At 41.8% G+C, this 17,812-nt stretch overlaps 1 protein-coding gene across 4 annotated transcripts in view; it reads right to left on the bottom strand.

Moving 5' to 3' along the window:
- LOC121183013 (LIM domain containing preferred translocation partner in lipoma) overlaps positions 1-17,812 on the bottom strand; it is a 128,115-nt gene that overhangs the window by 57,778 nt on the left and 52,525 nt on the right. For 3 of the 4 annotated variants that reach the window (XM_041039776.1, XM_041039777.1, XM_041039778.1), the window contains exons 5-6: positions 12,618-12,718; positions 9,048-9,170 (exon numbers count right to left, since the gene is read on the bottom strand). In XM_041039776.1, the coding sequence (XP_040895710.1) occupies positions 9,048-9,170; positions 12,618-12,718 (224 nt within the window). The remainder of the gene's footprint in view (positions 1-9,047; positions 9,171-12,617; positions 12,719-17,812) is intronic. The other variant, XM_041039779.1, reaches the window with a different exon arrangement.

The raw sequence follows: 17,812 nt of genomic DNA, 5'->3' as shown, positions 1-17,812 counted from the left end.
CATTCACGCCCTTCCCACCGAGGAGGTTTGTTTCTGCCCTTGGTCATTAATAAAATGGCACAGTTAAGTCCTGTGTCTTACATTTAATCACAAACTGTCACATGATTATACCTGACATGAACACGGGCATAGCTATTCCATGTTAACCCGTGTGAGGATATAAACATATTCAGTGGTGTGCAGCTCACATGCAGACACACACAGATCAGGGGCTGATGGGTGCTCCTGTAGGGATGGTAGAAAGTACTGAAATGGTGAGGCCGTCCCTGGAGACGCCTCCAGAGTTTGCGCCTCATAAGGGGAGCAGACGAAAGGTCACCAACCCTATCGTACTCTCAGGGAGCTGAAACACCGGCAGGGCGATACAGAGTCTGCCTTCTCTGTGATCGTTCAGCAGACGCCATGATCAGCGGGAGACTTGGGAGCGAGCAGCGAGGGCCTATCATTCTGCCATGTTATGACAGCAAGCGCCATCCGCAACGCTCTGCCTGTTGAGAGACGGGAGTGTCACGGCATGGCTTGACTGGCACAGTGTGAAGTGAGGCCTCCTTAGGGCACTCATGTGGAAGGATCCATCTCAGCAGCATTTCAAGCACTCAGCTTCAGCCAAACTGTCAGCAGACTTCAATAATGCCCATCTGTTTTGTATGGACATGACAACTTCTCACACAGACATGAGGCTATTTGACACTGAGTAAAAATACAAACAGACAAATGTGTGCGATGCTGTGGCTCGTCTGCTGACGTAGTAGTGAAGTGACAGTAATGTTAGGTATCACATTCAGCATGAGCCAAACAGAGTATTATGTATCTGCTGCTGTAAATGTAAATTCTTATTCTATGACTATCAGCAGAGCGGTTTACCATTAAAAGTATTTAAAAAGCGCTGCTGCCAAACAGAACGAGCCACATTTCCGCAGTGTGTTTCATCAGACGGAGACTTTTTTAAATTCTGCTCATATAAAATCATGCAACTGAAATATGGAAAAGTTTTATGATTTCACTTTCTTTTAGTTTTCTGAAGCACTGACTAATGTGAGTGGGACAATTTTGCCAAGATTTTCAAACGATTTAAAGTATGTGACATGGTGAATGCTAACAAACTGTATGTGTGGTAGAACTAAAGCCAGGTGGCTCTTATTCAGAGGTCTGTACAGGTAAGGAATTTTTAACCAGATCAGAAACGAACCTTGAACCCAATGTGCATTAATTAATAATTTAAAGAATAAAATTCAGACGAGGCCTGAGTCAGACATGATGCAAAACAGACCTGAGGACAATTAGACCTGAACAGACCTTGATAGAGAAAGAACATGGCTGTCATGTCTGGCCCCTAAGGGGGCTGTGTTTGGTCCTCTTCTGTGGACTTTTGGACATTTTCAGTTTAGTTTTATTTTGTATAGTTTAGTTCTGGTGTATCATGCCTTGTTTTACTTACTGTCTTAGTCTGTCGATTATGTTATGTCTGGGGTCTATACTGTCTTGTGGGTTCCTGTTTTATTTTGAATTCACTGCCCTTGTGTATCTGGTCTTGCTTTACTTCCTGTCTTTGTCTTGTTTCCCGCTTTTGTAATTGTTTTCCCCGCCCTAATTGGTTCCACCTGGTTCCCCTTACCTGTTGTGTATATATAGTCTGCGTTTCCCCTTGTCCAGTGTCAGTTCGTTTTTGTCTCATGCTTTCGTCCCATGTTTTTGTCTCATGTTTAGTCTCATGTCTTGTCCCATGCCTTTGCCTCATGTTTCGGTCTCTAGCCCTTGGCTCATGTTTTTCGCCTTGTCTTGCCTTTCGTCTTTGCATCCCAGGTCAGGTTTTGTATTAATTTGTCACTTTGTTTCTTGTTAGGTTTTGTTCCTTGTTTAGTCGTTTTCCTCGTCAGAGTGATTTTGTGTTCACGTTTTGTAACTTTTGTTTTAGTGCCCTTTTCCCCTTAATGGGTGATCTTTTGTTTGTTACTTTGTCCAGTTAGTCTTCCTCCTCCTCAGTGAGTGATTTTCTGTTTGTTACTTTGTTTAAATAAATAATTATTAGTTTGGACTACGTCTGTGGGGTCTAGCATTTGGGTCCTAGTCCTTGCCTTCCCAAAGTCGTGACAATGGCAGCAGCATAATGCACCGCTACACTCTAAATTTTTTTTGGGTATTTTGCCAATTTTTTTTTTTTTTGGTATCCAACCAAATACTTTTTAATGAACTCATGAACTTTTCCTGCATTTTGACCCAATGAACTATGAAGTAAAATTAGCTCCTCTGGGAGACAGTCAGATGCCAAAGGCTCTTCTAACAGAAATGACTGGGGCAAACACAGACCACCTCATTCATTAAACAAGTGTTGGGTGACACCCGTGTTGATACCAGGACAAGGGTCAGACATTTCAGACATGTTTATTAACAATGAAAACAATAGTTATGTTGTCAACTTCCTTTTTTACTTCCTTCAACTTATTTTTTTTTTTTTATTTTAGTTGAAGTTTGGTCTCTGTTCAGTCATAAACTGATTCTGGAGAGGTTTGTGGTGGGAACCTGATGCAACCTTGATCTAACTCAGCTACATGGCACACTCTACATGTCTGAGCTAAGTGGCTCTGGACAAGCAAAATCATCAGATGCTAGCAGATTGCAAGAGCACGAGTTGTGGTCTGACCTAGACGAGCAATGAAAAATGTTGCTTTGCTGGTATTTGGACAGACAGGACCTTCTTCCTAACGCTGCACACTCACCTAACCTTTGAGCTGAGAGAACGTTCTCACGCGGCTTTCAGTGATGGACTTTGGATCACTTTCTTTTTTTTTTCTGTGTGAAAAGAAACCAAACCAGTGGCAACACGCGAGAAGTTTACCAGCTCAGCCACTGATTCTAACCAGGGCGAAGGAACTAGGTTTGAAAATGCCCGTAGCTCCAAGTTCAGTTCGTGGAACTTTAATTTCTATTTGGTCCAAAAGATCAAACTGACAAAGACCTGCTGAACAGAGTAAGAAAACCCTAACAGACCTAAGTTAGACCCAAGTTCCAGTCCCTGGTAAGGTCTCAAATACCACCAACCAAGTGGACGAGTGAAGACCTCTGGACCTCACGACCTTCACAATTCAAAAACATACGTTTAACTCCAGAGTTCAAACATGTACACGTGAACTCTGAAGTCCATGTCACAGGGTCCCAGCCTCTTCCCCCAGAGGCACCACTGTCCCAACAGTCCTGCACCATCCCGTCTTTATAGACAACATCAACAACTTTTTCCAACATGGACCCAAACAAAGACGCAGCTTCAGGGCACTTTGCTGGCTGACTGTTAACTGAGCAGGAACCATGACTGTAAGTGAGTCACACATCTTTGGTCCCAGAAGTTCTGGCACTGCCTGAGGGCAGTCTACTGACAGCTGAGTAGATCTCCGTCTTTGAATCCATGTGGAAGGACAGCACCTTAGTTAACCCCCACCCCGCCCCCCCCCCAACCCAAACCCAAACACACACACACACTCTGGAAGTTTACCATGGTGGTAAGTGTACGTCGTTTGGGGAGCTGAGGTTTTGAATATTTTATTTATTACGCTGCACATTATCGCTCCGTAGTGTGTGGATGAATCAGACAGGGAGAGCTTTTTAATTTCAACTTAAATCTTATCACAACAGATTGAATCAGATCAGAACGAGGTACGGCTTTAACGGAGGGAGTGCACTGGAGTTCAGTCGGGACCAAAAAGTCACTGTACTGTGTACAGATCTGTCAGCAGATTCACACGAGCATGATAATGATCTGCTGACTGTCTTAGTGACCATCATACTAAAGAACAAAAAGACTAAATCAAATAACATGTTTTGGGCTTTGGAGTGTGATGTTTTCTGTTTGGAAAGTCTTTTGAATCAGGTACTGTGTAAACACCAGATACATACTTGTACTATGTGTAAAAAGAGTAAGGCAAAGTATACATTGCCTGGAAAAGCTGACACCGTCTTTATCTTTCATTCTTTGAGTGTTTCTTCATTGTGCATATTAGAAGAATATAATTGCTAATTTTCAGCCACCTGCTACAAGCAGGAGGCCAAAAGCATCAATCTCTGTCTATGAAGGAAGTGACAGAACATGTTATTTAGAAAAAATAAATGAAATAAAAAATAAATCGGATGTGAAAGAGCTCGCGTGGATTAAAAAACTGTGACACGCATTCAAACGCTGAGGTCTAATTATATTTCCAGCGTCAGGCTTCTGTTCTAATGGCCGCACTTAGTTTTAAAGATGTTAATAATGACCTAAAGGCACTAACTAAATGCGTAACAATAAAAACATCCTGGTATTCGGCTGTGGTTATTTTTTGACAGTGTACAAGGCGCAGCACGGACTGGATGTTGCAGAATCTCAGTAGGAGGGAAGCTGATTCATTTGATTACTAGAAACACAGGAGAGGTCAGTGTGAATTAGAGGTCACGGCAGTCGAAGCTTCTGTAGCCTCCACCAAAGCTGCTCTGGTGCTTGATGAGTGCACTATTTTGACACTCATCTGGGCCTCCTTGTTAACTCCCCCACAACAGATCTGATGTGCTTAGACAGGCCTACGCTGCATATTAGTGGGGCTGGTTGGGCTCAGATTGCACTGCAGCACACACTTGAAGGATTTAGCACGAACACGCTCTCTCGTGTTTCCTCGAATAACTGAGTTACACTTTAAATTGAAGATAACAAGAGTTATTAAATCTTATGACCGGATCGTAAACTATGTTTATTGCAGGGTCAAAAATATGTTGGGTTCTTAGTCAACCACACAGTTCACCAGGTGACCAGTTAGTTTCTCCTCTCTGGATAAAAATGTGTCAGTGAAGCCAGCAGCTGTAGAGTTTTATGTTTGTGAGTAGTTTTGGGAGGACCCTCAGTCACATTACTCTGTTGTTAATCTAATTCTAACCTCACCTGTAAACCAGCCCTGCATTAAAACAACCATGGGACATGTTGCACTCTGAAGGTTTGTAAGACCGCACAGCAGTTTCTAACACTGTGAGACAGGATTTTACAACACTGGAAACGATAGGCAGCAACCGTTTCATCTGTTATCATAACAACTGCAGCAGAAACAGCAGAAATACAGCATTAATGTTACTAACACACCTGTGTGTATTTGACTGGCCAATGACTGGAAGACATCACGTCAGTCTGGGAAAAGAACTGTTCTGCCGGACAACGCTACCTTTTTTTAAAAAAATGTAATTTTTTTTTTTTTTTTTTTTTTGAAGACATCAGGATCGACCAAAATGTTCTCACTCAAAAATGTGAAATCAGTCATCAACACGAGATAGATGTAAAGTACAACACACACACACACACACACACACACACACACACAAAATCTTCCCAGCAGCTAAACTCAAAAAAGCAATTGCCGTGTCTTTTCCTCACATTAACACTCAGTGGCATGTGTCTTAAAATATCACAACTTTTCAGTTTCAACAGTCAGTCTGATACTTCTCTGGTATTTCTAACATACTTGCTTATTTACTGGCTGCTGGGTTTCCGCCGTGTTCATGTAACTCATTACAACATCACTTACGTGGACTGTATGTGTAGGTTGCATGTATAATGTATAATGTATAATGTATGTACTGAAAAAGGTTGAAATTGAAACAATAACTTCCAGATTCAAATGAATGAATGGAAGTGAATTAAATTACACAAAACAAAATAATCCACCTTTTCATGTAAATGATAAGAACTGAAAAATCCAAATATCAAACAGCATGTGTGAGACTGTGTGTAACAGATGCCTCTGACAGAATACAGAGCCAAACACTATCATCAGGTTCGGCTTAATTTCTGCTGTCGTGGGATGAAGCAAACAAACTGTAACACAAACTTAGTTAACTGTGTCAAATAACAAACGACGTCTAAGATGGAAGTGGAGAGAGAACAAATGGGAATTATATAATGATCACATTTCATTACCCACTGTTATGCCACAGAGAATACCAACTAAAGCAAGCAAAATTGTTTTGATGTCTGTGAAGCCTCAGTGCCGGCTGAATGTTTGCAGGAATGCTGCTTAGATTTTTATGAATGAGCAGCAACGTCCATTTCAATCTCATCTGGGAGGCGAGCACACATAAGGTCCCCTCGCTGATTCCAAATTTAACGTCGGGAGGAAGACTCCTCTCCCAGAAGCTGGAAGGAGAGAGCGAGGGGTGGCCTATTGATTTTGGAGACCTGGCTCCGTAATTGCTTACGTGCAGAAAACTGTAAATCAAGCGCGCCCGTTACTCTTTGCTTATACATGCGGAAGATCGCCGTGCGGCAGTGGTGCCAGTGCTGGAGACTGAAACCTGGGCCGTTACACACACAGACCAGTGTTATGTTGTAGAATAATGAATTGAAAGAGCGCGATCACGGACTGACAGGAGCAGCTGGGTACAGGAAAAGGTCAACCTGAGTTAATCAGCTAGAATCAGCATCATCTGAGGAGAGAGTAACTGAGTCTGTGTGTGTGTGTGTGTGTGCCTATGCTCACAATACTAAAATATAAACTATTACATAGAAAGCAGAATCTTCTCCATGTGCAGAAAACTCTGAGAGAGAAGACGCAGCAGCAGCAAAGGGCATCGTGATGGCACAGAGCTGCTGTGTTAGACTGGGAACAAGGTTAAGTCAACAAAATGTCTGACACATAACATTTCATGATTAATACATGTCCTAGCATGTATGTGTACTCAGCTGACACACAGGTGGTGTGACTCCTCACCCATAACTTCAGAAGCGAGTGGCAGCTTCTGATAAAAATAAACACGCGGTGACTTTGACCCTGACAGGTAAAACCACCACGCCAGCCATACATTAGTTAGTATACCTGTTCACCCGCTCATTCCCGAGCTGCGCTCCCACCCAGCTGTACAGGTGCACATCAATTTTTCAAGTCATGTTGACAAAAGCTTTCAGACTCCTGCACTGATATATACTGCACATTTTCCCACCAAAGGTTTGCACTTATGCTATATTTTATTTAGGAAAAAATGCCACGCTCCTCAGCAGCGTTTGTCCTTATAGACCACGTGACCATGTGACCTGTGCAGCGTGTGCACTGAACCATACACTGTCATGTGTCTATACGACTGAGGCGCTTCAACATATTTTACGAGCACATAATGCCATGTTATTACAGTAACATCAGCACCCAGGAACACCAACCTACCACAACACTAAGCATACTAGAAACCATCAAGTCATATTTTACTTTTCGCCTTTAATGTGTATCATTTCTGAACCACAGTGTTCACTTCCTGTCACTGTGTATCCACTGTTTCCCCTGTGTGGTGCAATAATTCTCACTTTCTCTGCAGTACACTCATTTCACTCCCTGTGACCAGAAAACCAGGAGTCACCAAACCAGAAGACAGAAGCACTTGCAGCCGTCAGTCTTTTGTTCGCCTGTGTCGCAGAGCACACTTCACCCAAAACACCACGTCTCCCTCAGACTATTCGTGAACCCCACTTTGTTTGTCCTCCAAATTCAGAAACGCGTGTACACAGCCGTAGCATTTCATATGTGGATTCTACTCGTCTGTTAAAAAAAAGTAAGCATATTCACAGATGTGCTAAAAAGGTTTCTTTTTTTTTTTAAACTCCACATAAAACCTGATATAACAGGTCAGTGGATGTGAATGTGTACACGTTGTATGAGGGCACAGACCCTCATCTGTGGCTGAAGGAATATCTGTCAATAATTTATCATCTTAACTCTGTTTTTAGTCTTATGAATGCATCCTTTAATAAATAAAACAGGCACCACGCAGACAGGGTAGCTATACAGTGCAGGGCCCACAGGATGAACACTCATACTACCTCTAAGATTTTTTACGTTAAACTTAAACTTAGTACACTAGTGATGCCAGTGCAGCCTCGTCTCCACTGTGTCCTCACAGAGAACGCCCTTTCAGGTATTTCATTATTGCTCGAATATCTCACCAGAGATATGATCTGCATGGTGCTGAAAGCCCCTCTGAGACTTCCTGCTCCAAACACAATTGGTTAGAGTTTTTTTATCCGCCTGTCCTACATTCATTGTGTGTCAAACAATTTAGTGAACTGCCCAAGGCTTTGACTTTTTGAAGTTGCTCTTAATATCATTTAATATCAACTAATGATATAGGTCAAGACTCATTTTGTCAAAACATTTTTAAAAGATGCAACATATGGGTCCTGCTGAAACCTCATTTACTACAGTACGTCGTTTCATTTCAGTCGTTCACAACAGTGAAACTGTTCTTCACGTTTCGCTGCGTTTTCCCACTAAAGCTCTTCATGCAGCACTTCTACATTAAGAAGGAGCTGAAGTCACATTCAGCTCTTTTATGTATAAGTACCAGAATGAGAGTGTAAAAATACTATTATGAGTAAACGTCCTGCATTCAAGAGCCAACTCAGTACAAAAGTATTATGAGAAAGATGTGCTCAAAGTGTGAGGGACACGTTACATTACTAGATATTCATAAGGAGCATTTTACTGTGTTGGCTGGTGGAGGAAGAGCTAGTTTTAATTTTGTTGAATACATTCAGGTAGTTTAGTTCAGTGGTTTCCAGCCTAATCGTTTCTTTTTTTGTGAAATATTGGATCATTTCACCTCTTTGGGGCTCAAATAATCATTTTAATGAAACCATGTGAGAGCAGAACGTCTCACAGGTAACATCTGAGATACGACATCAGACCTCAGCCAGGCCCTTTGGTAACTCTGTATGGAACCAGATGCCAAAAATGTTTAGAACAACTGTTTAAATCTTTGACACTGTAATATGTTTAATTAGCTTACTGTCTGTTTTTTTAATGTAAAATCTTTAAGGGGTCCTAAAGTGATCACCTTTCATCTGACCTTTAATGAACCTTTAATAAACACCTACATCTGCCAAACTCTGCACCCGCAGGTTGTGATGCAGTCTCAACTTTCTTTTCACAATTTGTCTGTTCACAGGTTTCGAGGCCAAACCATCACTGGAACATCATCAGGGTTATTTTATCAGACTTTGGTATTTTTTCCATGTCAGTGTATTTTTGTGTGCACAGGATGTGTTGGTGTCACACCTGTGTGCTGCGTGGCTTGTAGGGCGAGCTGCTCTCCAGGTCCGCCAGGATGCTGGTGAGGGAGTCGATCTCAGCATCCAGACTGGAGCGTCTCTCCTCCAGCGTCTTCTCTGGTCCTTTCACCTGTGAGCAAACACCGCAAACACACAGTGCAATGAACTTAACCACAGAGTGAACTTCACCAAAACACTCTATAACAGCACTCGGTTGCTCTCACCAGCTGCTCTCAAAAGTTAAGGACAGATCTTCATCAATGACAAGTAATTCTGCCTCTCAGACGGAGCTCCTGCCTTTTTTCCACACTTCTTACACCTTGGCTTACAGTTTCTAAGTCATGTTTCACCTTGACCTCAGACAATCCTTCTGAAAGCCACACATCAATAGCAGAGACTTTTCTCTGAGAGAAATGCGGTGAGAAATAAGAAGTGATGTATTGTCTGAAAGACAACTTTCATAACACGGTGCACTATTCACCTCCTGCTTTTCACTGCACCAGGATTTACAGTATCTCATTCTTCATGCATTATTCATCACAATCTCATCCAGCAACCATTTCAAACAAAAAGGTCAATTCTTCAAAATAAAAGTAAGATTTTTTTTTTATTCCAAATTTAAAAAATGCGTTCTATAAAAGATGATTAGAATCACTCTGATTTTTATTTAACTAGATTTTTACAGAGGAAGCTTCAAAGTATCAGCCAGACGATCACTCCAGCAGTCTGAGACCTCACTGATTTATTCATCCTTATTTCTTCACCTTAGAGAAAGCACCATTTCAAAGTATGAAAAAAGACGCAAAATCTTCAAACAAAAGAAGCAGAAAACTGTTGCACAAAAATCTGGGACGTAGTTCAAATGGCCTGACCATTAGTGGCGCTCGGTTTTCTGCAGAATTCCCGGGAATTTCTCCGTGGAATGACAGATATATTTTTAGTCTTCTGAACTATGCTGCAACTGCAAGAAGACTTCTTGCAATTGCCTGCGGGGGCTTTTTGAGTTGGCTGGATCAGTGACTGCTTCTTATTCTAATGTTATGTGTTTGGATAACCTGTCACAATCTATTACAGGCAAGGGTTTGCCTCCATTTAGAGCCGAGCTGCTGCTTAAAAACATCTAAGGCAATCATGAGCAGGGGTAAACAAAGCAAAACACTAATGGCTTGTCTCAAATCAACAAAAGAAAAAGAGGCAAACTTGTTTAACAGTGATAACGAGGAGGATGAAAGGAAACATCGCCGTCTTTGTGATGTGCTGGAATTTGCCGTGTAGGGCTTCATCATGTGGACAACAGCCATGATGAGAGCTAGCTGCTTCTGTCTTTCCCTCTGCTGCTAAAGGTTTCAGCTCGAAGGTGTCACAACCCAGACACGTCTCTCAGTCAGGGCGAAAAAGACAAGAGGATATTTCTACCTTCTTTTGAGGACATATCATTTAGTCACTGATTTATTCTTCAGTGCGTTTCACTTCTTTACTGAGGATGCAGAGAACAAGATGTAAATTTAGACATTTTGATTGATGTTCCTTTTTCTGAATGGTGCCTACAGTTACAGTGTTCTGCTCTGGTTACAGGACACATAATTAAGATAGCAGCGGTGTATTAAGCTGAGTTTCATTGGCAGGGTGATTCTACAGCCAATGTGATAGGCAAAGACAAGTTCGAGATGAAAACAGTAAAGCACTTTGAAAACTAATCGGGCCTCGAATATACTTTTAAGATGAAAATGAAGAATGATGATTGACGGCAGTGGTAAAAAGGAAGCAGACTAACTGTAGCGCTGATTATGTTTGTTATCACGTTCATTTATTTCACAGTTCTTTCAAGTCTGCCTGAAAACAAGAGTCTGAGTTAAACAAATCAGGCTGGTATTTTCCAGAGTTACAGTGCTTTCAGTACAGGATGCCCCCGTTGTGTTTCCTCGGACAGTGTTTCAGTGCTCAGCACTGATGAACACAAAGAAGGAACTTTGTACTGGAACGACTGGAACTTTGACAGATCTCCTTGATTTGATTAACCCAGACTCCCGAAGCCTCGTTTCAGCCTTAGATAAACTTCTGAATTCATTTTTGCACAAAACCAGCAAAGTGGATTTTGTCTCTTTTTATCTACATGGGAGGAGCATTAAGAAAGGACGGATGAGTCGACAAAACTCTGGACTTTAACACAGGAGACCGTTGTTCATTTCCCGTTTCAAACCGATAGTTAGGGTTGTCTCTTTTAACCATGCCCATAATCAGTTTAAAACCTTAACCACGTGTTTATAAAGATGATGCTGAACATCCTCTAACCTTAACAAATGATGTCAGATGCCCTGTTTCCGGTAATACAGTACAGAATGTGCGTGGACGCACTGAAACTTGCCATTCACATTACATGGATTCATTACATGGATTTTACGTGAGGTAAACACAGTGTTGTGTTTGTGTAATCATAGAATGTGTTATGCACTGAAACACGCACAAATCTGAAACCAGTTCTCTTTTCATAACTCTGAGCAGCCAGGTTAAATACGAAGTACCTACTGCAGCAGGACAGGCATTTTTAAATGGACCACAGACGCATGAAATTCAGTTGGTTGTTATTAATGATGTAAATTTGATGTTATGAAACAGTAGAAGTTTTTAGTTTGGGGATCTAATTATTTGTTGAAAACTAAAGATGCATTTTTTTACAGATTTCCTTCGTGAAGAGTAAATTTAGTTTCGAAGGCTCATCTGACCTGTGACTGCTCGCGTGTCCCCCGTCTCTCTGCTCACTCAGTTCTAAATGTGTTAAGAGAGAGCAGCTCTGCTGATTGGCTAAGCCTGACATTCCCTTGGTTAAACAAAACCATGAAACTGAGAACTCTGTCATTACACGGCACCTTTTGAAATAACTGTATAACTCTGAGAGCGCCTGTAGTTTACACTGAGGTCAGAGCACCACACGAGCAGACATATACAGCTAAATCCCCAGGGTGCAGTCTTATACTGTAATGTACACAGTTTGTGTGGGAAGTGTGAGGTGAATTTACACACACTGCATAACTTTTTTAAATTATCGAACATTCTGTCTCCAAACTTACAAAGGAAGCATTCATCCAGGACAGAAAACTGGTTCGATCAAATGAGGGACATGAGGAGGGACATTTTTTTTCCTGCTTACACTGAACAAAGGAATGTGAAGCACGTGGAGGATTTCACAGCAGAGGTCAAGTGCTGAGAGTGTCAGTCAGATCGCAGAGGCCAGATATCCCGGGAGGGCCAAATGCCTGTGGGTATTCTGACCAGCAAAGGGAAGAAAAGTGACAAGGCTCCGCCAATAGGTGTCAGCCTTCCATCCTTCCTGCATTACAGCTCTCAGAAATGAGGAAACTGTGTTTGTGTGTGGGTCCTTGAGTTGCGATGGCTGGCTGCAGGCAGCATCTGGAGCTATATGTCTCTGCAGCTGGCTGCAATTCAAATGGACAGACAGTTTTGCTGGACTTGGTACATGAATTCAGAGTGGAGCTCAGGGCTGTCTGTGCTTTCTGTGCTGACCCTTAGAGAGTTACCGACACCCAAGAAAACCGAACACAATGCCAGCCTCTCTCACCTGATAATCGTAAGAGTTCACCGGCGGTGGAGGGAAGGAACCAGGGGATGATGGGAAACCAGTTGAGTCTTCGGCAGGTGGTGGAGGGGGAGGGTAGTCTGCTGGGATGGAGACACACACACACACACACACACGCACACACACACACACACAAACCAAGAGAGAAAAAAAACGGCTTATTAAATACTTCCCCTTTTTTCTACATGTAAACTGTCACAATTCCAAAGGAACGCACACCAGTGTAGTTACACACAAAAGTAAATGAATATAAGTTCTTCTTTTTTTTTTACATTTTCAATAACCAGCGCTGCAGGTGCACAAAACAAGAAAATACATGAAAACATGCAAAACAATAAACACACACACTTTCAAAGAGAGACTTACAGTACATCAAACATACATATCACTGAATGAGATGTGCTCTGTGAGGTTACTGAGGCTCCTGTGTGTAAATGTATGAATGGATGTAACGGAGGTCACCATCATTTGTATTTACAATATATGTTTTCCTTTCAAAGAAAATATACAGACCACTCTGTAAAACACTGTAATATGGTTAAAGGACACAAAGGCTCCAAACTCACTGTCCACTACCTGCTGGTCACCGAACAGCAGACTGGTAAACGTACGTTCACCGACTGGTCGGCAGAAGCACTTAGCTGCTAATCAGTCCGATATTTGCCTCAGGAGTCGGTAGAGACAGAAAACAGAGGTGAAAGGAGAGCGAATGCTGGGCTTTCATTTTTCAGGTGGCCACAAACACTAAAGCTAATGAAAGCTAATATTGCTCTGTATCTGCTGGATAAGTAAATAAGCAACTGTTTGCCATGTCAGCGTAAACGGTGAGGGGAGCCTGATCCCACTGGCAGGTTTAAGCTTAATTTTGAATGTGTGCACGTTTGAGTCTGCATTGTTTTCCCCTCTGATATCAATCTCTGTCTCAACTGTATAACTGCAACAAATCAGTTTTGTGTTCAGTGCAATAGGAATGCATTGCTTGATATTAATAGTGACTTGAGGGTCTTGCAAAAACAAACTGCACAATGTTGTGCAACTCTTCAGGCTCTGAATGATTATTACAACACGGGACAGCATTTTAGTTCATTAAATATTTAACTCCTGACTAACAGATAAATATTTAAAATATTCCAAATGAAGTTATCCATAATTTTTTAATATGTAAGAGGACTGCACTGCTCTAATTCATCACAATTTGTCTTTCAAAATCAGTGTAAACGGTAAAATCAAATCAGACATTTGAAAGAGCTTCCTCCGTTATTACAAAAGAGAGAGAGAGAGAGTTAAAGAGAAAGAAACGGAGCCTCGTCATCCCACGTCAATGGGTTGACACACATAATTGCAGCAATTTGGTTAACTAAGAAGTACTAATCTGGAGTAAGCATGTGTGTTTTTTTTTCCTCTCAGATTGGAAATGTAAATGTTGTGTTACAAACGGGTTAGACAAGGTGTTTGTTCTGCCAGAGGAGGAGAAACAAGCCAAATGTGTAGTTCTAAAGTCCGCGCTAATCCAAGGATTGCATCCAACCACATGTTTCAGACAGGATAAGGAGTTACGTGCCAAATTAAATTCTGATTTGGCTTCTCTCGGCACAGGACTTAAGACTGAATCATTTGACCATGTACTTCTAAGTACCAAACCAGACATGAGCTTTGCAAATTAAAGGCTTTTATGAGACGTAATGGGAATTTGTTCCAATGTTAAGACTTTGATGAGTCCTGTTCAGAAATTCCATTTGCTTTCCATGGCTTTTATCTGTTTTCATTAGTATCTAATTGATGCCATCAATGTAGTTTATCCAAGGCAGCTGACCAAATTAATTAAGCATGATTTTCAGTTGCCTTGACAAAACAGCCCGAAGAGAAAAAAGACGTGAAGACAGAGAGATAATGCAGCATGGTTAAAATTGGACACATGTCTGCGTCTTGAGCATTACAACACTGCAGAAATTGTGAGCATTGCATTAAACATTCCCTCTGGGTGCTCGAGGGCCTCCATGTGAATTGTTTATATAATAACCTTGTGACCTCCGCTAAAACTCCAGAGTGCAACAGCTCCTCTAAACCTCTGGGAGAGAAAATCAAATATGCTGCTCGACAACAAAGCTCTGCCCCGGTCCCCCCTCCCTCCCCTCCCTCCCTCCCTCCCCCTTCTGCTCCAGCAAAGATTCCTTTTTGTTGGAATATAAGTCACTTGTAACTTGTGGCTTACAGAGAATTAAAACATTAAGTTTCATGTACATTTCTCTTGAACATCAAAGATGTTTTGGATTTATCATTTCAGGAAACACAAGAGCTGTAAATGTTTCAGAGATGCATGTTTTATTGAAAAGGTCTTAGAGTTCTGTATGTGGAACAGTGGAAAGCAAGACTTGGAGCTGGAACAGGGGTCATTAAGCGTCTCTGCTGAAAGGATCTTTCTGCTTATTTTCTCCCTCGACCTTATTTTCCTGGTATCTGTCATCATGCCAATCACATTTAGGATTGAAATGTGTTAATGTGTGTCGGTCTGCAGTGTTTATGTTTCCTCTCATAAACGACTGCTCTCAACCTTGAAGTCGTTTGTGGCCGATTCAGGGTCAGCACCTAAACAGTCGTTTAATACAAGCCTTTCAAATGAAGCGGCTTGTAATGTACACACCCGTTCAACGCTTTAACTCACAGCAGAGACGTGCAACAATGATCACACAGCAAAAAGCAGTTAAAGCTGCGTCTCCGAGGTTTAAATGTGCGAGCGTTTTTGTAAAGAAGCAAAAGTTAAGTTTACATTCAGTGCAACACTGTCTAACTAACATCAGGCTTGAGGTCAAACAAACATGTTGACAGCATTTCCTTCCTCATAAACAATCTGAAAAGCAGATTTTATGAATATTGTTGCTTGTTGTTTACAACAGCGTTTGCTAGGTTGCAGTCTACTTCTTCAGAGGTGCACATTGCCGCGCTTCTTTGCACGTTATCACCACCAACAGTCGACCAACAAAACGCCATGAAACCGGCATCAGGAACATGCATCACATCACACGCATGCATGTGAGCCCCTGAGCCCGATACAAACAGTGAACCCACCCGTGAACATGCTGACATTTACTGATGCAAGTGGGTGAAAAACCAGCAAATGCATCGCGCTGACTGAAACACTCTGAAAAATACAACACACACCAGCGACCGACATAACTGCAGGAACCTTTCGAGGAACATTTTTTAGGAACTTGGTATTTTCACCTGCATGTGTACATGACCACAGGAACCTAGCTCTAGTTTTGGATCCTGGACTCAGTTCCTGGCTCACAGGTCCACAGTCGTACTGTTCAGTGGTACAGATACCGACAGGAGGGAGTTCACAGTACTGACTATCACTGCACTGTTTATAGATACTATCAATATCAGGACGAAGGACGAGAGTTTGGTTTAGTGTTGGTGACATTTAAACCACTGCTTCGGTACGTAGACGAGTTACAGGCTGGTCTAAAGAAGACTGTGACATGACATTTTCAATATTATAAAATGGATGAAAACAAAACAAAACAAAATCTACATAATAAAAAAATGTAGTTTTAAAGCCATTTACAGTGCAAACACAGATACTCTAAACTGAATGTCAACTTTGTTTGTCTCCCTATGTTTACACTTCTTTTTTGTTTTGTTTTTTTTAACGTCAGAAGATTTTTCTGAACTGTCCTCATTATATGAGAACCTTCCTTTCTCTCAGCTACAGTGAAGCAGTGACGTGACATCTGGGGGAAAATCTGTTGAATATTAAAACTGTGCAGATCAGCAGAGACTGAAAACGATGAACCTCTTTCATAGGTGAGGCTCATTTCTGCCTCTTTCTTTCTTCTCTGAGCTTCTGTTTTGCATCTTTTTCACACTGTTCCATACAAAACAGCGCAGGTCGCTACGGGAACCCTCACTGGCTTCCCACTGAAAAACAGGACCAAGTCAGAGGTGCCACCACCGGAAATCCAATCCCAGGTGTCCGCGGTGGCGATTTCTAATAACTCAAAATCAACACGGGTCTGAGCCGTTGAGCTCTTTCTGCGCTGTGCTTTTGCTGTTGTGCTTTGAAGCAGTGTGAACGAGGAAGAGCAAGAACAGCTTCTGTGCTGTGAATGAAGCCGACTCCATTTGTGACAACAGGGAGTTGAAAGCTCCAAGTGAGCACTAATGAGAGAAGCGGCAGGAACACCTACTTAATACGACAACTTCCCCTCTCTTTATTGAGCAATTACTTTTAAGCAGCTGCTTTGTGAACAAGGAATTCTAATCAGTGATTATAGTTATTTGAGAGGCCATAAGAGGTATAATTGGTTATCGGGAAGCCGAGTATTGTCAAGAGGATAATAAAAGGGTGGAGATGGATCCAGCTGTGACACTGGGACTAATATTAAACTTTGTTTTTCAAGTAAGTGATACATTTATAAACACTTCAAGTACTGTAAATGACTAATGATGGGCAGCTGTGCTGGTCTTATACTTGCATCTATATGTGTAAATACTTTAAAACCATTTATTTTGTTGCACAGTGACAGAAAAGAGAAATATCAGTCAGGAGCTTCTGCAGGAGAAAAAAAAGCTGCAGGTTGCAGATGAGAGTAGTTCTGCTCTGCGGTGAGGATTAGTATACGGGGTGGGTGGGGAGGAGTGTGTGCGCTGAAGGTTGAACATATGTTTACAGATTTACATATGTACAATATTATCAGAGTTACACGTGTGTAAGCGGAGGCCATCTGGCCTTTAAGGACTTAAGACAAAGCCTGGCACAGAATGTAGCTGCATTTCACATAATGCATCAAAATTTTATTGAAGGAACAGTTTGAAACAGAAAGAGCAGAAACTGAAGGAACCTTAAACACACGGAGAGTTCGGTCCTATCGCTGTAAAAAAAAAAAAAAAAAAGAAGCATAAATTATCTCCCACAATCTAAACTTGATTTATTTCTGAAAGCTTGACATGCTGGTGTCTGTTAGTGTTATTCACACACGCTGCAATGAGCCAAAGAGTGTGTGTGTGTGTGTGTGTGTGTGTGTGTGTGTGTGTGTGTGTGTGTGTGTGTGTGTGTGTGTGTGTGTGTGTGTGTGTGTGTGGGGGGGGGGGGGGGGGGGGGGGGTCATGTGTCAGTCATCTACTGCACGTCAGTGTTTCATGTTGAGTGTATAAATGGTTCATCCTTCTGTATT

The sequence above is a fragment of the Toxotes jaculatrix genome, chromosome 6 (genome assembly GCF_017976425.1).
Source record: "Toxotes jaculatrix isolate fToxJac2 chromosome 6, fToxJac2.pri, whole genome shotgun sequence".
NCBI classification, from domain to species: domain Eukaryota; kingdom Metazoa; phylum Chordata; class Actinopteri; family Toxotidae; genus Toxotes; species Toxotes jaculatrix.
The sequence above is the reverse complement of the archived record's forward strand: the minus strand, read 5'-3'. Positions and strand labels throughout refer to the sequence as shown.